Genomic DNA, 22877 nt, shown 5'->3' on the forward strand with positions numbered 1-22877 from the left:
GTAGAATATTCACAATCACAAAAGAAGAATTTGAAAGGAAAACATCGTATGGATATCCATGGATGGAAAATAGGTAAATATCGGTAGTAGGTGTACAAAATTGTAGGCCCAACCCAGTTTCAGTTTTAGGAATCACATCAGTTTAGTGCCCAACCCAACACAGATTTATGTTGTTTTTAAACATGGATATTTGCTAAAGCATGAAAGACATAAGCCTACTCTACTCTTTCACTTTCGCTGCAAATAAAGACAACAGTCACACAAATTTTAACACACTGATTTTTGGTCCAATGACCCTGGAAAAACGCCGAAAGGAAAACAAGTGACAGAAAGGAATATTTTGTTTATTATCAAAGAATTCATTACAGCATTAAATGACAGTAAGCACAGTGAACTTATCTCCCTGAATTCAAGCCTTGAATTCCTTGGACACTGTGTTGTAGCTGCTCCTCGTTTTCTGTGCTCTATTGCTCAAAAATTTGTGCCAACTTCAAAAATCACACCCAAAACTTCTCAAAATTTGTGCAGCAGTACCTCAAATTTTGTGCCTGAGATGTGTTGCTCTGATAGCACAATAGCAGCACTGCAACTTCTCAATTTTCATGCCTGAATCCCTCAAAAATCATGCAGCTGCAGTCTGCAATTACTGCCCTCGAAATTCACACTGGTACATTGGCAGTCTGCTAGAGGCTACCTTGAAATTCATACTGTTTGTCCTTGCTCCTGTACTTGCTGTATTGTCATTCCTCTGTTAACTTTTTCCTCTCAGCTTCCTTTGCTCCTTTACAATTCTCATGAAGAAAATGTTCAAATGGTGCCTTCTCACCTTTCCTTTTTCCATTTTGTTCTCTCATTAAGAGAGACCTAACCCTAAGACCAAATGGTTGAGATTAGATCTTAGACAATTAGATCAAGGGTGGAAATCTAATCTCTCATTGACCCATGAGACACCTTTTACCCTCAGTTTCCTTTTCATTAATTACTCCAAATGTACTTTATGACTTTATGTTTATAAAGTCACTTTATGACTTAAAGCTACTTTATGTTTATAAAATCACTTTCTGACATTTTTTCTCTTAAAGTCACGTTATGTTTATAAAGTCACTTTATGACTTTATTTCTACATTACTGGATCCGCAGGGGGCAAGTTGTGAAACCTCGGATCCCCGAATCCGAAACTGGTACAGATACAGATACGGTGGGATCCGTACAATCAATTAATAAAATGTATGTTGCAGTTTAAGTGGGTTTGGATCCTCAGTTAACTCAGTTAATTGAAATTTTATTATCGTTTAACTTCTAGTTTCTCCTAGTTTAGCTGCAAGGAATTCTATAAAGGGGTGAAAGTGAAATCGATTTTGGCGTGGGCGAGTCTCGTTGGCAGCGTCGTGGGAGAGCAAGCATCTGTGTGGCGTGTGAGAGCAGGCATTTGTGCGGCTTCTCTGTGCGGCGTTCTCTGTGCAGCATCATGGGTCGAACAGAATCGAGGGAGCAGGCGAGCCATCCTCCAGTTCTCCATGGGCGTCGTGGGTCGGGCAAAGGAGCAGGCGTGGACGTCGTGTGCCTCTAGTTCTCCGTGCGCGTCGTGGGTCGGGCAAAGCAGCAGGTGTGGGCGTCTTGGGTCGGCCCGCAGAGTTGCAGGCGGTAAGATTTATATGGTTAAAAATTATAATATTTTTTTTATGCGTTAAATGTTATATGGTTAAGAATTACAATATTTTTTTTTATAAACAAATATTAAAAGTCGTCAGACCGTGGGCCGTAAGTTATATTAATATAACCTGTAAAAATTATAATATTTTTTTTATATGTTATAGATTATATGGCTAAAAATTAAAATATTTTTTTTATAAATAAAAATTAAAAGTCCTAGGCCCGTGGGCCATAGGTTATATTAATATACCCTGTAAGTTATAAATAAAATTAAAAGCCGTAACTTGTAAGTTGAAAATAAAAATTAAAAAAATATTTTATGTTTATAATTTTATTTTAATAATTATATCAATTATTCAATGTGTATTGTTCTTTTATTAATATTTATTAATTTATTAGTTTTTAAATTATGTATATATATATATATATATTATTTATTTATTTAAATTTTAAATTATTTATTATAAAATAATAATTTAGAATTTTATATTTTTTTTGTAATTTTATTTTGCCCTAAACATGCATATATATTATAATTATATATAATAAATTAATAATATATTAGGAATAACAATTTAGAATTTTGTTTTGAGAATGACAATTTTATTAATTTTATTTGGTTATCAACGCAGGTGTGATAAACATGGAACCATTACAGCATGAATCTAGTGAAGGAATAAATGTCAATAAAGATCCAAGATCTCCTTTATGGCAGTATGTAGAAATTCTTGGCAAAAACTCTGGCGCTGGTTCGTACAAATGGAGATGTAGTGAATGCAATAGCATTCAAAATGGCTCATACACTAGGGTGAAGGCCCATCTCACTGGGCAAACTAACACAGGTGTGTTAGTATGCAATGGTCCAAATGGTCCAAATGGCCAACCTGGGACAGGTTTGAGTCCTGCAAAAGTTAAGTTTTATGCATCTTTGCAAGATGTTGTTGATAGGAAATTCAGCAAGGGAAAACTCCCTGGGCAAGCCTCTACAACCAAGTCTTCATTGCCATCTACACCAGCGCTCACAAGTAATAAAGGGCCTACTCTAGGACCTCTTGAAGCAGCATTCAATAACCAAGGTAGAGAAGTTGCAGATAAGCATGTTGCTCGTTGCATCTATGCAAATGGACTAGCATTCAATTTGGTGTCTCTCCTTATTGGCAACAAATGATTAAAGCAGTTAATGAAGCACCAAAAGGATACAAGAGCCCCGGGTATGAAAAGGTACGCACCACTTTATTAACATCAGAAAGAAAATTTGTGGATAGACAATTACAATCAATCTGTGATACATGGGCAGAAACAGGGGTGTCCATTGTTTCTGATGGATGGAGAGACCAAAGAAATCACCCTTTAATTAATGTTATTGCAATTTGTCCCCAAGGAGCAATGTTTTTGAAGGCCATTGATTGCAGTGGAGTGGAAAAAGATGCAACGTTCATCTCGACAATTCTTATTGATGCAATAGAAAGTGTGGGGTCACAAAATGTTGTCCAAGTTATCACAGACAATGCAAAGGTTTGTAGAGCAACGGGCCTGATTGTGGAGGGTCAATACAATCACATATTTTGGACTCCATGTGCAGTGCATTCATTGAACCTTATGCTAGCCAAGATTGGTGAAATTGAGTGGATCAATGAAATATATGTAGCATCAAAGGAGATCCAAATGTTTATCACCAATCACTCAATGTCCCAAGCCATATATCAGAGTTTTGCAAAGTTGGAGCTACTAAAGGTACTCCAATTTTAATCAATGTTATGCATTATGAGTTCTCAATTTTAATGTTCAATTTATTTTATGTCTGATTTAAGATTTTACTTTTCAATATGTTTATGTAGGTTGCCGAAACTCGTTTTGCTTCCCACACTTTAGTCATAAAGAGGCTTTTGGAGGTCAGACAAGCATTACAGGCAATGGTCATTGACCCTCTTTGGGAATCATGGAGGACTTCAACTTCTGATAGAGGACAAAGAATAAAGTATATCATTCTTGATGATGCATGGTGGGACAAGGTCCAATACCTTTTGCAGTTCACAGAACCAATTCTAACCATGATTAGGGCATTTGACACAGATATGCCTTGCTTGGGGGAAGTCTATGAAAACATAGATAGTATGTTGGAGAAAATACGGGAAATTATCAAGGCAAGTGAGCATGACCCCTTTTTTAGTATTTTACAATGAAGTGAAAGACATAGTTACAAAAAGGTGGAACAAAATGACCACGCCATTACACCTTTTGGCGTATGCTCTACACCCCAAATATTACCATTCCAACATATTGTCTTTACCTAGTAGAGCAGCACCAAACAGAGATTCTGAAGTGGTACAGGGATATAAGACAGCTTTGAGGAAAATCTATAGGGAAGTTGGAATTGCAAAGGATGTACGTGAGGAATTTGGAGCATTTGTACAATCCACTGGGATCTTTTCAAATCCAATACCCATGGATGATCGGGGGCATATGGATCCTATTACTTGGTGGGGCTTCCATGGTGGAGATAGCACTTATCTCTCAACCCTAGCCACAAGGTTGTTATCACAGGTTGCCAGTTCCTCATCAGCTGAGAGGAACTGGAGTACATATGGCTTCATCCATTCAGTAAAGAGAAACAGATTGGGAGCAGCGAAGGCTGAGGATCTTGTATATGTCCATTCCAACCTTCGCCTTCTATCACATTCTACTTCAGAGTATAAAAAAGGTCCAAATAGGATGTGGGATGTGGAACCTGAGATATCTGACTTGAACATGACATTGAATGCCATGACTCACCTTAATCTACTTGAGGATGCTACACAACCACTTCCTACTTCTGCAACAACTTCTAACATTCCTGGCGCACAATCGTCTATTCATGATGTAGAGTTGCAATATGTAGATGATGATGATGTAGACCCATTTCATGATTTGTAGACACACCTACTCTATATTATCATATTAATAAAGTGATCATTGATGAAACATTCATTTTGTTTTTACTACTATCATCTTTGTATGAGGCAAGATGCATCATTTCAGTGTTTAGATTCATAAATTGTCTAATAATTTTAGTTCTAATGTTGTGATTCATGAATGGTTTTGATTTTAAACATCAAATGTACATTTTAAAATTTCAAAAAATATTATTATATATTTTTGTACTTGCCATATCCTCGCCGTATTCTGATCCTGGCTTTTCAAAAATCCAACAGATCCATATCTGTATCCGGATCCAGATCTGGATCCGTATCCGTCTCCTGGTAACTTAGGATAAAAACAAGAGAAAAGCTCTCTAGGAGGTTCTCAAGGGAAGTTAAATATTCTTAATTAAAGCATGCAATATTTTCACCAATAATTCCATATAAAGATAAGCATTTAGACATGGAATATAGAAACCCTAGCAAAATACATTACATAAAATAACCATAAAAGATATTCAATAAGAAAAGTACTCACAAGAAATCAATGAACAATCTTACTTTATCCCAAAATGAATGATGTCTCCACAACAAGGACTAGTTTCCAATAGAAAAAATCCACAAAGATCACATCTCCACAAGAGCACCAAGGTACCAGAGCTAGGCCAAATCTCTAGAAGAGGTTGAATTAATCCACTAGTGATGATGCTAAAAAGAAATGGAGTGTTCCTCTATAAATATGAGGTCTATCACTCCATTTAATCTTTAAAAGCCCCTAAACAAGTTTGATAATGAGTAAACATAAAGTAAAACTTGGGTTACAAGCTAACCCACTAGCTCAAACATTAAATAATGCCAAAATAGACCCACAGGTGTGAGTCGTGAGCCTTTAATATGATGACATCATGACCATTTTTGGCTCCAAATGTTTTGTCATGGTGAAACGCATAGTCTTAAAACCAGGTCGGTCTAACTCGGATTTGGCCTGGTAGACTAAGCCAAAGCCCTGCCTAGGCCAGCTTGACCAAAAAATCGGTCTGGCAGCCAGTTCAGTAACGGACCAGTTGGCTCAGTCGAGCCCATCTTAAACCGGCCAGCTTGGGCAGCAGGAAAAAATGGCGGCAAGGCAAACTCAAAGTTGGGTTTCTTTTTTTGGTTTTTTTTCCCTAATGCCTCTACCCCTCTCCCAAGCCTATAAAAGTGACCCAACACCCTCACATTTCATCACAACTATCTCATTGCATTTGTGTGAGCATTTGTGAGGAGTTTGTGAAGAGTTGGAGTTGGTTTTTGGAGCAGCAGTGAGGAGGTTCTTGGGCAATCATTAGAGCAACATTGAGGAGGCTACAAGTTTTTTTTTCACTTCTCAAATTTGCCCTTGTTTTTTTTTGTAGATATGGAAATTGAAAAGAGTAATTTTTCTAGAAGAAATGAAGAGTTGTTTTTTTTTCTTTTCATTTTCAGACTTTTGTCCTTTCATTTCCAATTCCAAATATCAAAAAATGGCTCCTAGAATGAAAAATGTTGCTTGGGCATATGCTAAGATGATTGACAATCAAATGTATTGCAAATTTTGTCATAAAAGAATTAAGGGAGGTGGAGGGGGCATTCACATGCTGAAACAACACTTGGCTAGTATTAGAGGCCAAATTGTCCCATGTGCAGCACCAGCAAAGTAGATTGGGGAAATTAGGAAGGAGTTGCTAGAAAAATTTTGAGAAGTTTGAGGAAGAAAAGCTAGGCAAAAAGGAATATAGGTTGAAATAGGGAGAAAGAGGAGTCTAAAACACATGATCGCTGCCAACCCCAATTTTGATCATGAAGGCTCTTCATCTATCCCTTGTACTGATGCATCCAACCCCTTTCGCTATGTTCCTCCCTCTTTGGAGTATATTCAAGAAAAAGGTAAGGGTAAAATTAAAAAGAAGGGTGATATCAAAATTTATTTCACACCCTCCTCTCCCTCTGATAGTGCACATAGTCCTCAAGCTAATAGAAATCAAATCCTGCCTACTTTAGATGACCATTGGAAGAAAGAATTGAGAGAAACTGCATGTGATTACATAGCTAGATGGTGGTATGATGTTGATATCCCCTTCAATGTTGCTCGCTCACTGTATTATGAACATATGTGTGATGCCATATTTGATGTTGGTGAGGGCTTCAAAGGCCCTACTATGCATGAATTAAGGGAATCTCCTTTGCAAAAAGAGTTTGTCCATTGAGGAATATTTGAAAGATTTCAAAAGCTCATGGGTGAAAACAGGATGTGCCATCATGTCAGATGGATGGATTGATCAAAGGAACCATACCATTATAAATTTTCTTATTTTTTGCCCACAAGGAACCATGTTTTTAAAATCAATTGATGCATCTGATAAGGTGAAAGATGCACACTTGTTGTTTTAGCTTTTGAATCAAGTTGTTGAAGAGGTGGGGGTGGCTAATGTTGTTCAAATCATCATAGATAATGCCTCTAACTATGTTCTTGCTAGTAAAATGTTAGAGGAAAAACACAAAACCATCTTTTGGATCCCATGTGTTGCACATTGCATAGACCTCATGCTTGAGGATGTTGGTAAAATAGAATGGATCAAAAACACTATAGAGTATGCCAAAAGCATAATAAAGTATATCTACAATCACTCATTGATTTTGAACCTGATGAGGAAAAACACAGGGGGTAAGGATCTTGTTAGGCCTGCCATCACTAGATTTGCAACTCATTTTTTGACATTGCAATCTATGCTTTCCCAACATAAAAACTTGCAGAGGATGTTTTCCAGTGATGAATGGAATGGATGTCAATGGGCTCGCAAACAGGATGGCAAAGATGTAAGAAAGAAAGTTAATGAAGACATATTTTGGAAAAAGGCAACAGAGATTGTGAAAGTTGTTGAGCCACTAGTTAAGGTGTTGTGGTTGGTGGATGGGGAAAGATTGGCTATGGGTTTCATTTATGAGGCTATGGATCAAGCAAAGGAGCAAATAAAGGCAACATACAAGGATAGAGTGGCTAAGTATGGGCCCATTTGGGAAATCATTGATCAAATATGGAACAATCAACTCCATTGCCCTATACATGCAGCTGGGTTTTTTTTTAACCCAAGGTATCATTATAAAGCTCTGGTGGGAGAAGATTTGATTTGGAAGGTGAGAGATGGATTGGTTGAGTGCCTTGGGCACATGGTCCCTGATGAGAGTGGGCAGCTGGAGATACACCAAAGGATCACTTGTTCCAGTAGAGCCACAGGTACCTTTGGAAAAAACCTAGCAAGGAAAGTAGATGAGCCAGGTAAACAATTTCAATTTTCAAATTCTTATTTTGTTAAATTGTTTATAATTTGAAAGCTGGATATAATTTGTTGAACTAACTCATTACACAACTATGTTTTTTTCCGCACAATGGTGGGAGGCATTTGGTAGTCAATGTCCTCAATTGCAGAAGTTTGCAATCCGTATTTTGAGTCAAACTTGCAGTGCTTCTAAGTGTGAGCGCAATTAGTCTGTCTTTGAGAGGATTCACATGAAGAAGAGAAATCGTTTAGAACAAAAACGGTTAAATGATCTAGTCTTCGTCCAATACAACCTCCAGCTAAGATGCAACCAATTGCTGAAAAAAAGACCTGATACAAATCCCATTGTGTTGGAAGATATTGATCCATCCTCAGATTGGGTAGTGGAGACTCAACCAACAAAGTTTGACCCTGATGAGGATATTGGTGTTGATTTTGATTTGGAGATGGATGCATTACAAACTATTCAGTTAAATGCAGATCCACTAGTACCAACCCCAAGTCCTCCAAATGTAAGTGCTTCCTCTACACAGCCACAATGAAGGCGCATAGCTCGTTTATCTCAGTGTGCATCTAGTGCTAGTGTTACTACTTCTACAGTTGCATTTGGAGATCTTGATGAAGAGGAGGAGCCATGGGTTTCCCCGTCTGAATCTGATTCAAACTCTGACCCAGATGATGTTGCCTTGTCTAACAATAGTGACTAGTGATGTTTTGTTGTAGAGGCCATTTAGAGCCTCCTTGGTTATGTGTTTTTGTTCTAATCTTTATATATTACATGTATTGGACAATGCACTGGGTGCCATTTTGATATAATAGATATATTCATGAGCATACTTTGATCATATGTTTTCTTCTTTCTATATTCTAATGCTTTGAGTTTGGAAACATGGATGAAAATCTTTTAAAAAAAATTATTTAATGTATTTTTACAAAGACCGAGTCATTGAAATCAACTAGGTCGAGTCGATATCGAGTCCGAGTCTGAGTCCGAGTCGACCCTCGGCCAGTTCCAAATCTAAGTCCGAGTTTTAAAACTATGAAAGGAAGGTTGAAAGTGTCTCCAAGCATCATGACCGTCCTTCATTTGAGGAGCAATCCTCAATTACACATGAAAGCAGCTCCAAAGGTCCCAAATCAAGCTAGGTTACCCCCCATGTCATCTCCATGGGTCTCTAATGATCAACGTAGTGCCTGCTCTCTCCAGTGTCAGGGCTCCATCAAGTGCAACAATCCCTCCTCAATCATCCTAAGGATGACCACCCTCATCTGGGCTTTGAATCATGGCTTGCCCATCAAGTAGTGTCAAGGCATGCCTAAGGGCATGTTGGGTCCAATGGTGCAATCATCAAGAGTCCTCTGTGCTAGGCAAAAGAAGATGAGTGTCCTGGGTCCTGGGGTACTCTGGGATGTATACTAATTCCTTACGTCATCATACTTCCCAACACTCTGTTGCAAGTGGGCAACCTACATCTGCTAAGTCATCAATCTCTCTATAGGGCCTAGGCTGGAGTGGGTGCCCTCAAGGCATGTGTTGTTGTGGGCAACCTGGCAAGACCAACGTAAACTCAAGTGAAAGCAACAATTCATTAGAGACCAAGATCATAAATGCATCTAAGTGGACCAAAATTGTATGTAAAGAGCATAAATAATACTTCAAATTGGGATCACCTTCCAATATCTAACTAGACCAAGTCTCGTAAAGGTGTTCCCTACCTTGGTAGGGGTGGTTAATAGTCAAACCTATTAGGTGCTTACAGCCCCCAAGGGGGGGTGGCATTTCCAAGGTTATCCCTTCAATCAGTAGGTGTTGGTGTAAGTGAGCGGAAATGGAGGGGGGAGACTTCAAGGCCAAGTGCCATGGTCAAGGCGCCAACTAATGGGAGTCCACATTCTTTTTCAACCTCTAAAGCACCCTTTACTTCTTTTTGATAATGCTTTGTATTACGGACCACAGTGCATAGCTCAAGGATCAAAGCTTGCTCTTTATGATATAACATTTAATTTATCTCTTAAGATGAGGTAGTTTATCGCTCATCAATGTTGGGACATGCAAGGGTTCCTTTTGATGAGATAGAGCATCAAGTGCTCAAGAACCAAGTGATGGCTAATGATGAGGGTAGAGCTCATGCTAGGTTTTTACCCATGTGGTAACTTATGTTCCAACCATCTTTTTCTTTTTTATTTTATTTTTCTTTCATTGTGGCCACTTTATGCATTTCCGTTCTTTTCGTTGCATCAACCTCTAGGGCAATGTTTTCTTCCCTACTCAAAGAGGTGGACAAGAGGGTGCCAAATCTCAATGAACCAAAGACAAGTTAGACCCAAATAATGGAGATGGTATATAGGGATTATAATGTGACATGGAAAGTGTGTAGTATGGTGAAAAGGAAAATCAACACACTGTTTCAATCCAGGTTTTCCCAAGTAAAGCCCCTCGATTAACCCTAAGGTCTCATGGGAGGTCCCACTAGACTAGGGCTAAAGATTAACTCCCCCTAGTAAGGTGAGAAAACAAGATTACAGTCAAGATCGGTCAATTATCTTGATCGCCCCTTTATCTGTACTAAATGCCCAAAACATTAATTATAAGCATCTGATTGCAAAATGATCAAAGTACATATTGAGTAGCAGCCCACCTTTATTTAAGAGGAATGTCGGGTGGTGAGAGGTGCATGGCTGATGTAGATGGCGAAGGCATATGGCATATCATTATTAAGAAGTGAATCATAATGTCAGCGGCTGTTGGCTGTCAAATGTAGGAGAAAAAGTTTTCTCCTATAGGGTTATCCATTTTAGTGGGTAATAGTAACATAGCCATAAAACCCTAACTTTTGACTATTAAATAGCCACTTCCCCATTCTAAAACACAAATTTGAGTTCCTCATTGCAGTATGCATCTCAATGTTTGAGCAAGCAATTTTGAGTGAAATTTGTTGCGAGATCTAAATTATCTATGTTTCTGGTTCATGTTTTGTTTTGACGAAACACATACATATATATGTTGTCTCCTCGTATCCGAATCCTGGTAATTTAAAAAATCTGGCAGATCCATACCTGCATGCAAATTCAGACTGATTCTATACAACTTAGCTCAATTGTGTAATTTCTTTTTGTTTGGTCTAAAATCCTTAATGGATCATGTACTTCTTGTTCTATTTCTTCCACATTGGCATGGTTTAGTAATACCTTATCATATCTAGACAGCCATTTTCAAGAAGCTTAAATCAAAGACACGATAAATTTCAATTTCTATTGGTAAATGTATTTTGTAGGAAAAAGCATTTATTTTTCCTAGAGTGTTGAATGGTCCACAATATTAGGTGGTCAGAATTGTACGTTTTCTGGGAATGAAAAGATAATTTCTTTGACTCTTAGGCATATCATGTCTCCATATTCAAATGATCTTTGGGTTTGACATTGATCCTGATATAAACTGGCCCTTGATTGAGCTCTTCCCATGTTACTTTTACATTTCTTTAATTCTTGTTTCATTTTTGCAGCAGTCATAGCAAAATTTTGATTTACATGCCACCTATTTTATCTTATTTACATAGTCATCTAATCAATAGAAGCTGTTTCCTTCCTTGCTATCATGGCCATATTTGCACTATGATCTATAATGTTCAAAACTAGTCAGTATGCCCTAATTTAGCATATGCTGGAAATCAAGTTAAAAACAAAGATAAACCAGTTATGCATAGTACAAATATTTCCTCCATGCGATAATCAGTACCACTACAAATACCAGCCAAAGCTTGAAACAGACCAAAGCTAACTTAAAACCACAATATTCTTCCAAATAGTAGAATGCACATATTCTTCCTGGTGTACAGCACATGGAATAATGCTAATGTTTTCTTATTTCTATGCCTCTTATTATAATGAATGAATGCGACCAAACTAAAATACCTCATGTGTAGCTAGATAATCCGCACCAACTGGAAAGGTGAAGGACCAGGAGCTTAGCTGCACGTGACAGACATAAAAAGAAGAATAAGCAGTGTTCCAGTTTTATTAGACATACATAAAACAGCATAGATGAGACAATGTATTTCTACAATGCATCACAACATACCTGATGAAAAATTTCATCCTCAGGTTTAATATATATGAGTTCACCCTTGTCATCGTTTTGATCATCTCCGTTTCTTAATCTGCCCTTCTTTCTCTAATATTTATATACAACACCAAAAAGAAACAAATTTACTGATGATAACGCACCAACTATGATATGTTCAACCAGCACTTATAGAACATCATAAATTTAAGCCATGGAACACTTATTCATAAGCTAGAGAAATTAAAAATGGAATAGATAACAAAGAAGAACGCATGCTAGAACACTTGTGATACCTCCTACAAACTATAAGCAATTCAAAAGTGAGGATGTATCCCAAAGCCACTTTTATCAATGATGCCCATTATTAAAAGAAATAGCAGCTAATTACCTTTTTCTTTTGTGTCTTTGCCACCCTGCATTCTTTTGGTATCGTTTGATACACTCTAGTAAGCAGTAGGTAATGTTTGAACCGAAAGGAATCTCGCAATTCTTGTGTTGGCTGAGTACAAAAAAACAGAGAAAGCATTGCTCTTCACCCGATCTACATTCATAACTTCTAATTCCTCTACTGAATATTAATCAAGCATGGTATTTATTTCCAAATGTATGGAGAGTAAACAAGATTTTAAAGTACAAAAATAAAGACAACAGAGGAATGTTTCAAACAAAACACCTCATCTTCTACAGCCCATGACACTTCATCAAAAAGGCCATCATAAAGAGGTGGTATAAGTTCAAACGGAAGATTAACCACGCGTTCACAAACCAAAAGACCCACATCATGAGGATGCTTTTCCCAAAGTGCGTTAAGCTGAACAGCCTCAGCCTTTTCAGAACTTTTATCAAGGAGAAAATCTCGAAGTTCCATAATGCAGCGCTGATCCTGTAAAATAAAGAAAAGCTCAAATTTAAAAAAGCATTCCTGACATTAAATGATATTCATTTTCTCTTTATGCATACATGCAGGTGCCTACTTCATTGTATCAACAGAGTAAATATAAAGAAAGCATTCTAGGTTCTACCAAAGTCTAAATCAAGACTGGCAACTGATCTTATACCAACCATACTCTCTATACTTCACTGTCATTAACACCAAAACCCCACTCCCCACATCCCTTGCAACAGGTACCAGAATTCAGATTCACCTGCTTTATTTCCTATGAACAGAAGTAAACGGATATATTATACCCGTAGTCTATCTGTTCTACGTTTTGGAGGATTTTCCAGCATATTTTCTTGTCTAATTTGTCCAAAATTAGGTAGGGATTTCTTGGAATCACAAGTTTGAGTTGTAAACTCTCCACAATCCAAGTGCCCCAGGGGTTTTTGAGGGTGCTGAATCCATATATGCAATCAAAAACCCATTTTAAACAACAAAAATTAGGATTTGGCCAAAACAAATTCGCCGGATTCCGGCATAAAAAATCTAAAACGTAGCATGTTTAGACAATGCCTATATTATAAGCTAATTTAAAAACAAGATGAAACAAGTGAAACACTCCAAATTTCTTGGCAAAAAGAGAAATAATATGAGTATTAAACACTTCATAGAGTCATTAATTACTCTTGTATGACATCACACTGCCACATATGCCATTAGTGTCCAAACAGTTTGAACATATAAAAACAAATCGTAAATGTGCCCTAATATCAAAGAGCCCTTTAAAGAGGGACTCTGACTGTAGCCATGAGGGACTAAAATGGGGTTATTTGACACTCAAGTTACACTATAAAAAAACAATCTTCACTGACCAAGAATTTGGAAGGTTCTAAACAAAGTAACCTTGATTGTTATCCCAACTCCAGTAATTTCCATGCCCTTAGAAAATGAAATGACTCATTACAGCATCTTTTCATGCATCCAAGATGGTGGATTTGATGTGAAAATTCCTTCTATTTTATATATACCCAAATCCTAGCCCCTCTATTGTCCTTCCAATCATATTTTAATAATTCCATCTTGACTTGATTGAAGACCTTCATCTGATCTTGACTTCTCCAGTTATTTGTGTCTGATGGGCTCATTAGTTTTGCTGGAGTTCGAAAATTTAGTGACATAGCTATGAGCCTTGTTGACCACTACGTGTCAACGACCCATAGCAATACACCCCTTTTTTTCACAAAAGGGATAGCGCCTGATCGATTTGTTCATGTTGTACAACTATCATCATCAGCTTCACTTCCAAGATGTTATGTAAACCCTTTTTGCATGTGTATAATGTAAATAATCTCAGCAGATCCATGTCATGTATGTAACGACCTAGGTAAACCTACTTTTCTAATGACAATCTCCATTTTATGAGGTTTTTTGTCTCACCGATCCATTCTCGGATGGTCAACAGAGTTTTCCACCAGTATTACCCCAAAGCTGGAATGAATTTTGTCGCTAGGATCTTAGGCGAATCCTAGTGTTCTAGATCGAGTCTATATAAAAGTAATTTGGGAATAATCCTAACTATTTGGTTAGGTTATTTTATTACAAATTGCTTGGTCTACTGGATTATGTTTGTGTTGCATAAATGGGTAGTCTGTGAGGGTCTATTTCAAATGGGTTTCCCCCTTATGATGTAAAAAATAAGAAAATCATGATGTAAAATGTCTTGAGGGTTGGAAAATAATTTATCCCCTCATCGGTTAATTAATTAAATTTTCTGGCCAAAAATTAATTAAAATCCTAAGCCAAAAATTTAATTAATTCTAGGTCTTAGGTAAATTTAAATTCTCCAAAGGCAAAATTAATCGGCCCTTAAAAAATTAAATCTTAAAAGTTCCCAGGACTAAGGTAAATTAATTATTTTGCCAAATTTTAAATCTTTGATCCCTGGGGGTTAAGTCAAAGTCAAATTTTTGGGGAAATTAACTCAAAAAAATTATTTTTTGGTTAATTAAAATGCATTTAATGGAAAAAATCGAATTTACCCAAATATTTAAATATTTCGACGGATGAGATAAAAAGAAATTTTAATCTTCATCAACAGTCGAGATTATTTTGACGAGGATCACTTGAACTAGCCGTTAGAGGATTTATCTTTAAATAGGAGGTCATTTGTCAGTCGATGGATCCGATCTTTGAGTCATGTGCTTAGCGAGAAGCTCTGGTGTAATCTTTTTTCTAGATAATAAACACAGACTTTGGGGTTAAAAAAAAATGAATAATATTCCTGCAAAATTATGTTGATAAGCCCCAGAGATCCAGATCTTACCCTCCAGGGCCTAGATCTGGACTCTACACAAATTTCCACCTTAGATTTGTAGCTGCACGACAACAAGAAAACACCCAAACGATATGTACAATGATAAAAAACTAAAACCCAGAAAAACCCAAGTCAAAAAACCAAAAATAATTTACAAATCTATGCACAAGAATGGTAGATCTATCAGATCTGAGGAGTATGAGTCCAACTCCGCTCCCAGATCTGATAATCTAAGGCTCTCAACAACCAGATCTATCAATTTCCCACATAAAAATTAAATTTTTAAATTTTAAGGAGGTGCTAACTCGAAACCCTTCGTGCATCACCAACAAAAAATCTTATGATAAGCCCGGGATTAATTTTACTGGGCTCCTCAGAAAACACGGATCGGGAGTTGGCTGGTCCAACTGAAAACTTCCCCTAACGCCCGAGGATCTAAAATCAAGATTTCCCTGCAAAACTCAATCCAGCCATTAAAAATAGAGCGAGAAAATAATAATAAAACTCAGACAAATAGAGATACCTGCTATTACGTTCAAAATTTAGATTATTATTCAAACCCCAACAACTGAGCAAGATACCTATACTCAAATCACTCTTTAGAAGCTATCATCAATGGATTTAGAAAAAATTATGCATGAAAACAACACATCTTACAGTATTCCCATGAAGAGTAACACCAGCAAAACTTAACCCCAAAGTCTTTCTTTATTATCCAAAAAAAAGATTACACAAGAGCTTCTTGCTAAGCACACGACTCAAAGGTCGGATCCATCAACTGACAAATGACTTCCTAATTCTCCAACAGCTAGTTCGAGTGATCCTCGACAAAACAATCTCGATCGTTGATGAGGATTAAAATTCATTTTAATCTCATCCATCGAAATATTTAAATATTTGGGGAAATTCGAAATTTTCAATTAAATGCATTTTAATTAACTCAAAAATTAAATTTTTGAGTTAATTTCCCCAAAATTTTGACTTTGACTTAACCCCAAGGATCAAAGGTTTAAAATTTGGCAAAATAATTAATTTACCTTAGTCCCAGGACCTAAGTTGCACGAAACGGGAAGCGATACGAAACGCGACCTCCCCAAATTTTGGAAACGGGGAAACTCGAATATATATATATATATATATATATATATATATATATATCTACTTTGCTCACTGCTCAAAACACCCTAGCTGAAACAACTGCCAGTCTCCAAGAGAAACGACTTGCTGAATAGTGTGATGAGAGAATGAGACAAACTGCTCTTTTATAACTTTAGAATAGGTTTCTAGAACATCCTGGAAACCCTAAAAAAATTTAAAAACAAATTTAAAAAAAAAACAAAAATTAAAAAAAAACTGTTTTTTTGGGGAAACGTGGCCCGTACAGCCTGGAAATGCGTTTCTGGCCGTATAGCCACGTTTCCGTTTCGGGAAACGTGGTCGTATAGCCGGAAACGCGTTTCCAGGCCGTACGGTACGGGGAAACGCGTTTCGTTTCGTTTCCCCTGGGGAAACGACCCCTAGGGCCACGTTTCCTGCAACTTAGCCCAGGACCTTTTTAAAATCCAATTTTTAAGAACCGATGAATTTTGCCTTTGGAGAATTTAAATTTACCTAGGACCTAGAATTAATTAAATTTCTGGCTTAGGATTTTAATTAATTTTTTGCCAGAAAATTTAATTAATTAACCTATGAGGGGATAAATTATTTTTCCAACCCTCAAGACACTTTACATCATGATTTTCATATTTTTTACATCATAAGAGGGAAAACCCATTTGTAATAGACCCTCACAAACTACCCACTTTTGCGACACAAATATAATCCAGCAAACCAAGCAATTTGTAATAAAATAACCTAACCAAATAGTTAGGATTATTCCCAAATTACTTTTACATAGACTCAATCTAGAACACTAGGACTCACCTAAGATCCTAGCGACAAAATCCATTCCAGCTTTGGGGTAAGACTGTAGGAAAACTCTGCCGACCATCCGAAAATGGAGCAGTGAAACAAAAAACCTCCTAGAATGGAGATCGTCACTAGAAAAGTAGGTTTTCCTAAGTCGTTACATACATGACACGGATTTGTTGAGATTATTTACATTATACACATGCAGAAAGGGTTTTCATAACATCTTGGAAGTGAAGCTGATGATGATAGTTGTACGGCACGAACACATTGATCAAGCGCTATCCTTTTTGTGAAAAAAGGGGGTGTACTGCTATGGGTCGTTGACATGTAGTGGTCAACATCTAACTCTACTTGGGAACACGTTGTTGCACCGAGGGAATGTGAAAATCCAGAATCTGCATCCACACAACACACAATATAACAAAAGTAGCGTCCATCCAAAAATCATCATATAACATTACACACATGAAAGATATAAGCTCTTCATTTATTAACTATCCTAATAACATGAAAAACACAAATCTAACTACAAAATGAAATACTGAAATAACAGGATATAAGGTTAGAAATACAATACAAAGATGCCCCATGGCATCAGATGCGTTTATAGTGCATACTGAGCATTTGCCTACTTTCAGGTAAATCTATTGGCTGTTCCTCAAATGTGCCATGTCCAATCTTGCAGATGGTAGGACTTTTTCCGATCCGAAAATCAAGTTGCTCGCGGCCATCAGATGGATCAAACCATTTCTCATTCTCTTTCTCTTGCGCTTTTTCTTTGTGACAGGTTGTGGTGTTGATGATGATGAGGTCAGCATACAACTTCCTTCTTGATCCGAAAAACACTTGTATGGAAAATTTGGAATGTTCAAGACTTCTGTGACTTGCACTTCTTTATGAACGTGATTTGTTATGACCGGTGGATCAACCATGTGAGCATCAACCTGTTTCTTATTAATTTCCATTTTATTTGGGTCACCTTCAATTAGCCACTTTTCAATGGAACAAATGACCTCCTCTTAATAAGATGGAGCTTGTTGTAGCAGACAGGGAGGCTTTGATCTGTTAACGTTTCTTTATTTCTTTCATCCTCTGACTGATGCTAAAAATTTATGTACATGTATCTTTTCCATTGTTATGGCATCCATCTGGTTAGAGTGTTCCATCTTCATAGCATTGACTTCCTTGGCATGGTTTTCCTCCATGGTCAATAACCTATTCTGAAGACATATTTGACCAGCTTCCATGTCCTTTATAATTTTATCATTCTTTGCTTTCATGCCCATGAAGCAGTTTTGCATATAGTTTATCTCTTTCTTATGATTTTCTTGCATGGTAACTAACAGATTATTATAACTGAATCTCATGATGGTCATTTCTTCATCCATAGTTGACAATCTGTTCTGAATCGAGCTTATTTCTTCTTCATAACTTGCTTCCATGGTAGTCACTTGATGAATGATTAAATTCCATGATCGTCATCTTTTCCTCTAAGGCTTATAACTTGCTTTGCATAGAATTAATTTCCCTGGCATGATCAGTTGTTAATGTTGCTTGATTAAGTTCCATATCTTTAATAAGTTGAGCATGATTAACTTCTGCATTCTTGCTTACTTGAGCCTAATTTAACTGTATGTCTTTAACCATTTGAATTAACTCCTTGAAATCATTTTCAACTTCTATAGTTTTCTTTACTTCAGCTTTTTCTTTGACTTTGTCTTTATCTCCATATTTATCTTCAAAGGCATCAATGATTGATTGTAGAGAATCAAAAGTGTTATTAGGGAACTTAACATACCAATCAAAAGCATCTCCAGATAAGGTAAGAATGAAAATCTTCATCTTCACATCTTCATATTTGGAATATGGGAGACACTTGCTTATACAGAGGCTGACATTCTAAAGGTGAGTTTCGGCAGTAAAAGCATTGTCACCTTGAAAAGGAGGAAATTCATCGATGGCATCACAAAAAAAGAAGGATAACCATGCGGAGCTCCCTGAATATTAGTAAAATCACAAGGAGCAAACAAGTCATAATCCATGATGATTTGATTAACTGGTAAAAGATGGGCCAAATGGATATCAGAGAGAGATCCTTGCTCAAGAACATGAAAACATCTACAAGAAGCGAGCTTCTAGCAGAAAATTTTGTAAGAAATGGAAGAAGTGGAGTCGCCACTTGAACATGAATATCTCACAAAGTTTCCAAAGGTGAAACCGGAAAGTTAGTGGATGGAGGTAGATGGATATTTAGGGAGGGCTCCTTGTCTGGGATTAAATGAATGAATAAGTGGAGTCGCCACCCAAATAGGTAACCAACCGGAATGTCCAAGTGTAGAAAGTGAAGATGAAAGGATTAGATGAGAGAGATGACGAGAGCTAGGATGGTGAAAAATGAAGAGACAAAATGACGCCGGGAAAATGATATGAAATGTCGTAAAGCCAAGGCCTAATAAATTGGTCCTCGATAGCAACACCAAGAAGTGTTGGCTTTGCCGGCTCGAATGAGAGATGAGAAATGAGAAGAATGATGAGGAAATGTCGTTGAAACACCGAGAATAAAATGTCGTTGGCAACGGCGCCCAAAATGTTGTGCCGCTTGACGGGTTAATGAATGGCGGAAAAGATGAGATGATTAGAAAATGTCGTGAGGACCAAAGACAGAAAAACTCTATCCCCGGCAATGACATTTCCCCATCATTCTTTTCATTTCTCATCTCTCATTTGAGCCGGCAAAGCCAACACTTCTTGGCGTTGCCACCGGGGACCAATTTATTAAGCCTTGGATTTACGGCATTTCATATCATTTTCCTGGTGTCATTTCGTCTCTTCATTTCTCACCATCCTAGCTCTCGTCATCTCTCTCATCTAATCCTTTCATCTTCACTTTCTACACCTGGACATTCCGGGTGTTTACTTGTTTGGGTGGCGACTCCACTTATTCATTCATTTAATCCCAAACAAGGAGCCCTCCCTGAATATCCATCTACCTCCATCCACTAACTTTCCGGTTTCGCCTTTGGAAACTCTATCTGGATCTCTGGGGTTTATCAACATAATTTTGCAAGAATATTATTCAAATTTTTTATTTTTTTTTGCAATCCAAGGGTTCCAAAATTCTTAGATCTGGAAATTTTTCATGAAGGTTTCAAGGCTAAATCAGAAGCATAAAAAATATCTTGACATGGAATTCGATTTTTTGGGTTTATTTTAGGTTTCTTGAGGCCACCGTTGGCTGCCTAGAAATGCTCCCTAGGTTCTTTTTATTCTTCTTACTACAAAAATTTCGAAATTTTTTTAGGAAGGCCCACAGCCCTTGCTGCTGCCTACATTCTCCATTAAAACTACAAGAAACCCTCATCTCATTCAACCGCGGCATTAACCCTTGCTCATCTGCAAACCCCTCACGCTGTCTATCCGTGTCTTTTCCATCTGCTGCGCCCTCTCCTCTTCCCTGCAGCACTCCCGCAGTCCTTGTTCTGTTTGTGTTCTTTTTATTTGTTGATTGCATCTCAAGCTTCATCGCCATCCCATTGCAGTTTCTCCCTCCACGTTACCTCCTCCCAATTATTGCTTCAAAACCACAGTCCTTTTCCCTTGCTACCCAAGTCCTTTTCCTTGCAGCGTCCTCATCGCTCCTCCCGTGGCCATACTTTCCCTCTCGACCTGCATCCATCCCCACCTACGTTCTCCTCTTCCCTGCGATTTCCATTCCTCCGCCTGCAACCCTGCAAGCCCTCACTGTTATCCTTGTTTTCCCTCTCCTGTTGTCATCGAACCCTCCTCACTGCCATCTACGGCTCCCTTCCTCGCTCTCCTCTGCGTATCCTTCTCCTACCATCGTACACGCACAACCAACAAACAAAGCATTCGACTTTTCTTTTATTCATTTCATTTGTATTTTATGTATGCTTAGGGTTAGTTTTTGAAATTTCATTTCTTTGTTTGTTTATTTTTTTTAGTTAGGTTTTGGTTTCACGTTTAAATCAATTGTTTTTGTCTTGGTTGACTTTCAATTTGGTTTTATTATATTTGATTTGTTTTTAGTTTACATCTTTTTATTTTTATTTATGATTTTAAAATGTGTTTTGATTTTTCTTTTCTATTCTCATTTGAAAAACATAAAAAAATTCTAAAAAACTAAAAATCTAAAACATTAAAAAACCTAAAAAAATTTAAATATTTTAAATATTTAAAAAAAAAAATCTTCATTTTTGTGACTTGAGATTCCTAAAGAATTAAATTAAAAGAAGATTTGCGCTAATACGTTAAAAATTTTAATGTGGCCCATGGCCCATTAAAATTTCGATTTATTAATCCTTTTATTTTACTTTTATCACATTAAAAACTTAATCTCTTCATTTACCACATTAAATTAATTTCCTAAGGAACAATTAAAATTATAATCTAAAGTTCCTTGGTGTCTTTTGTGTTAAGTGTAAGATTTTAAATTTTGTGGTCATATTTTTCTATTGTCAAGTGCGATTAATGTTTTAAAAATTATTGGCGATAGGAGAAAGATAATTAATTCTAGATCTGGGTTATTTGCAGAAAATCATTTTTAATCTAGAACCACTGTTTAGCATTTAATTTCCATAAGTTTTCATGGGATTTAATTGCTAGATATATTGCAGTTTGAGCATTCATACTTAATTGTTCATGATCGTCGCTTTGCCACATATATAAATTACTTGGGATATCTTGTTTTTGTTCAGTCTATGGTTAATCGAATATTAAGGCACTGGTCTATAATCATTTCTATCATGTGGTTGTGTCTTGTGTTTAATCTATTCATCTCAGTTGACCAAGATTTGTTCTAAATTCATCAAGTTGTCCATCTTCAAGTCTCCTAGAGCCTGTGTTTCACAGGCTATCCTCATTCATTCACCCCAGGGACTACCCCCCTTGACTTGTCTAGGAGACAGTCTAAACGGAGTGAGTAAGTATTAGAGTGACAGCCCTTACTCTCAGCATTGTCGCGGTGCCTAGACACTTTGTGCAACAACAAGCCCATCTAGTTTGTTGATTATCTCTTTAAACAACCCTTCATTCTAGTCATTTTTTGTTGAAATCATGTGGCTAACGTTCACTTGAGGCCACATGCCAATCCATCGTATTGATATATTAATAGCTTTATGGAGCCCACACATGCGTATCTATCTATCCATTTACTACATCTTTCTATGACTCTCTAGGTCAGCCTAGTCACCCCCTTGGCACTAGCACCCTAACCCTAATGGATGTCTATAAATACAAGGTTACACTCGTCATTTGCATCAACTCATTATGTGAAAATATTCTCCATTCTTTGCCTAAGGGCACTCCTAAAAGGTTCGCTATTCTCATGGAAATTGTTCATGGTTCTGGTTGATCTCTTTTGGGTGCACAATGGTATGAGTAATCTCTCTTGTGATCTGTATTAAATTTTGTTATAAGCCTGTCATGATTACTTGACTGCATTAGCATTTGTTAAAGTGTTCACTGTAGATCTATTATCTCCTGATGACCTCAAATCAACATGGTATCAAGGCTAGTGCTCACCATAAATCTATTATCTTCCTACTGTATCAAGTCCTGTTTTACATCTGTTTCAGGGGTATCAGCTAGGATTTTTCAGGGCTTCTTTGAGGACATCAATCTGTTCTTAGGGGTTTAAACCCTTTTCTCCTCTAGTGCCCTCCTGTTTTTTCTTTTCTTATTGACTTCTCAGCAAGCTTAAAAAAGTATTTTCCTTCTAGGGCAGCGCATGCACCCTTCTCTTCTCCCAAAATTTCTGAGTTCAGTTTTCAAAGTATATCATAATTAATTATCTCAGTCCCTAAAGGCAGCAATGTCTGATGGACCCTCACAGTGCATATTGGTC

At 37.1% G+C, this 22877-nt stretch overlaps 1 protein-coding gene across 3 annotated transcripts in view; it reads right to left on the reverse strand.

Moving 5' to 3' along the window:
• Positions 1-22877, reverse strand: part of LOC149191433 (protein BCCIP homolog) — a 167349-nt gene that overhangs the window by 64207 nt on the left and 80265 nt on the right. For all 3 annotated transcript variants that reach the window (XM_089404273.1, XM_089404271.1, XM_089404272.1), the window contains exons 4-7: positions 12583-12792; positions 12298-12408; positions 11925-12017; positions 11759-11815 (exon numbers count right to left, since the gene is read on the reverse strand). In XM_089404273.1, the coding sequence (XP_089260399.1) occupies positions 11759-11815; positions 11925-12017; positions 12298-12408; positions 12583-12792 (471 nt within the window). The remainder of the gene's footprint in view (positions 1-11758; positions 11816-11924; positions 12018-12297; positions 12409-12582; positions 12793-22877) is intronic.

Source organism: Pinus tabuliformis, chromosome 2_2 (genome assembly GCF_031772625.1).
Source record: "Pinus tabuliformis cultivar Carrire ecotype Pingquan chromosome 2_2, CPIR1, whole genome shotgun sequence".
NCBI classification, from domain to species: domain Eukaryota; kingdom Viridiplantae; phylum Streptophyta; class Pinopsida; order Pinales; family Pinaceae; genus Pinus; species Pinus tabuliformis.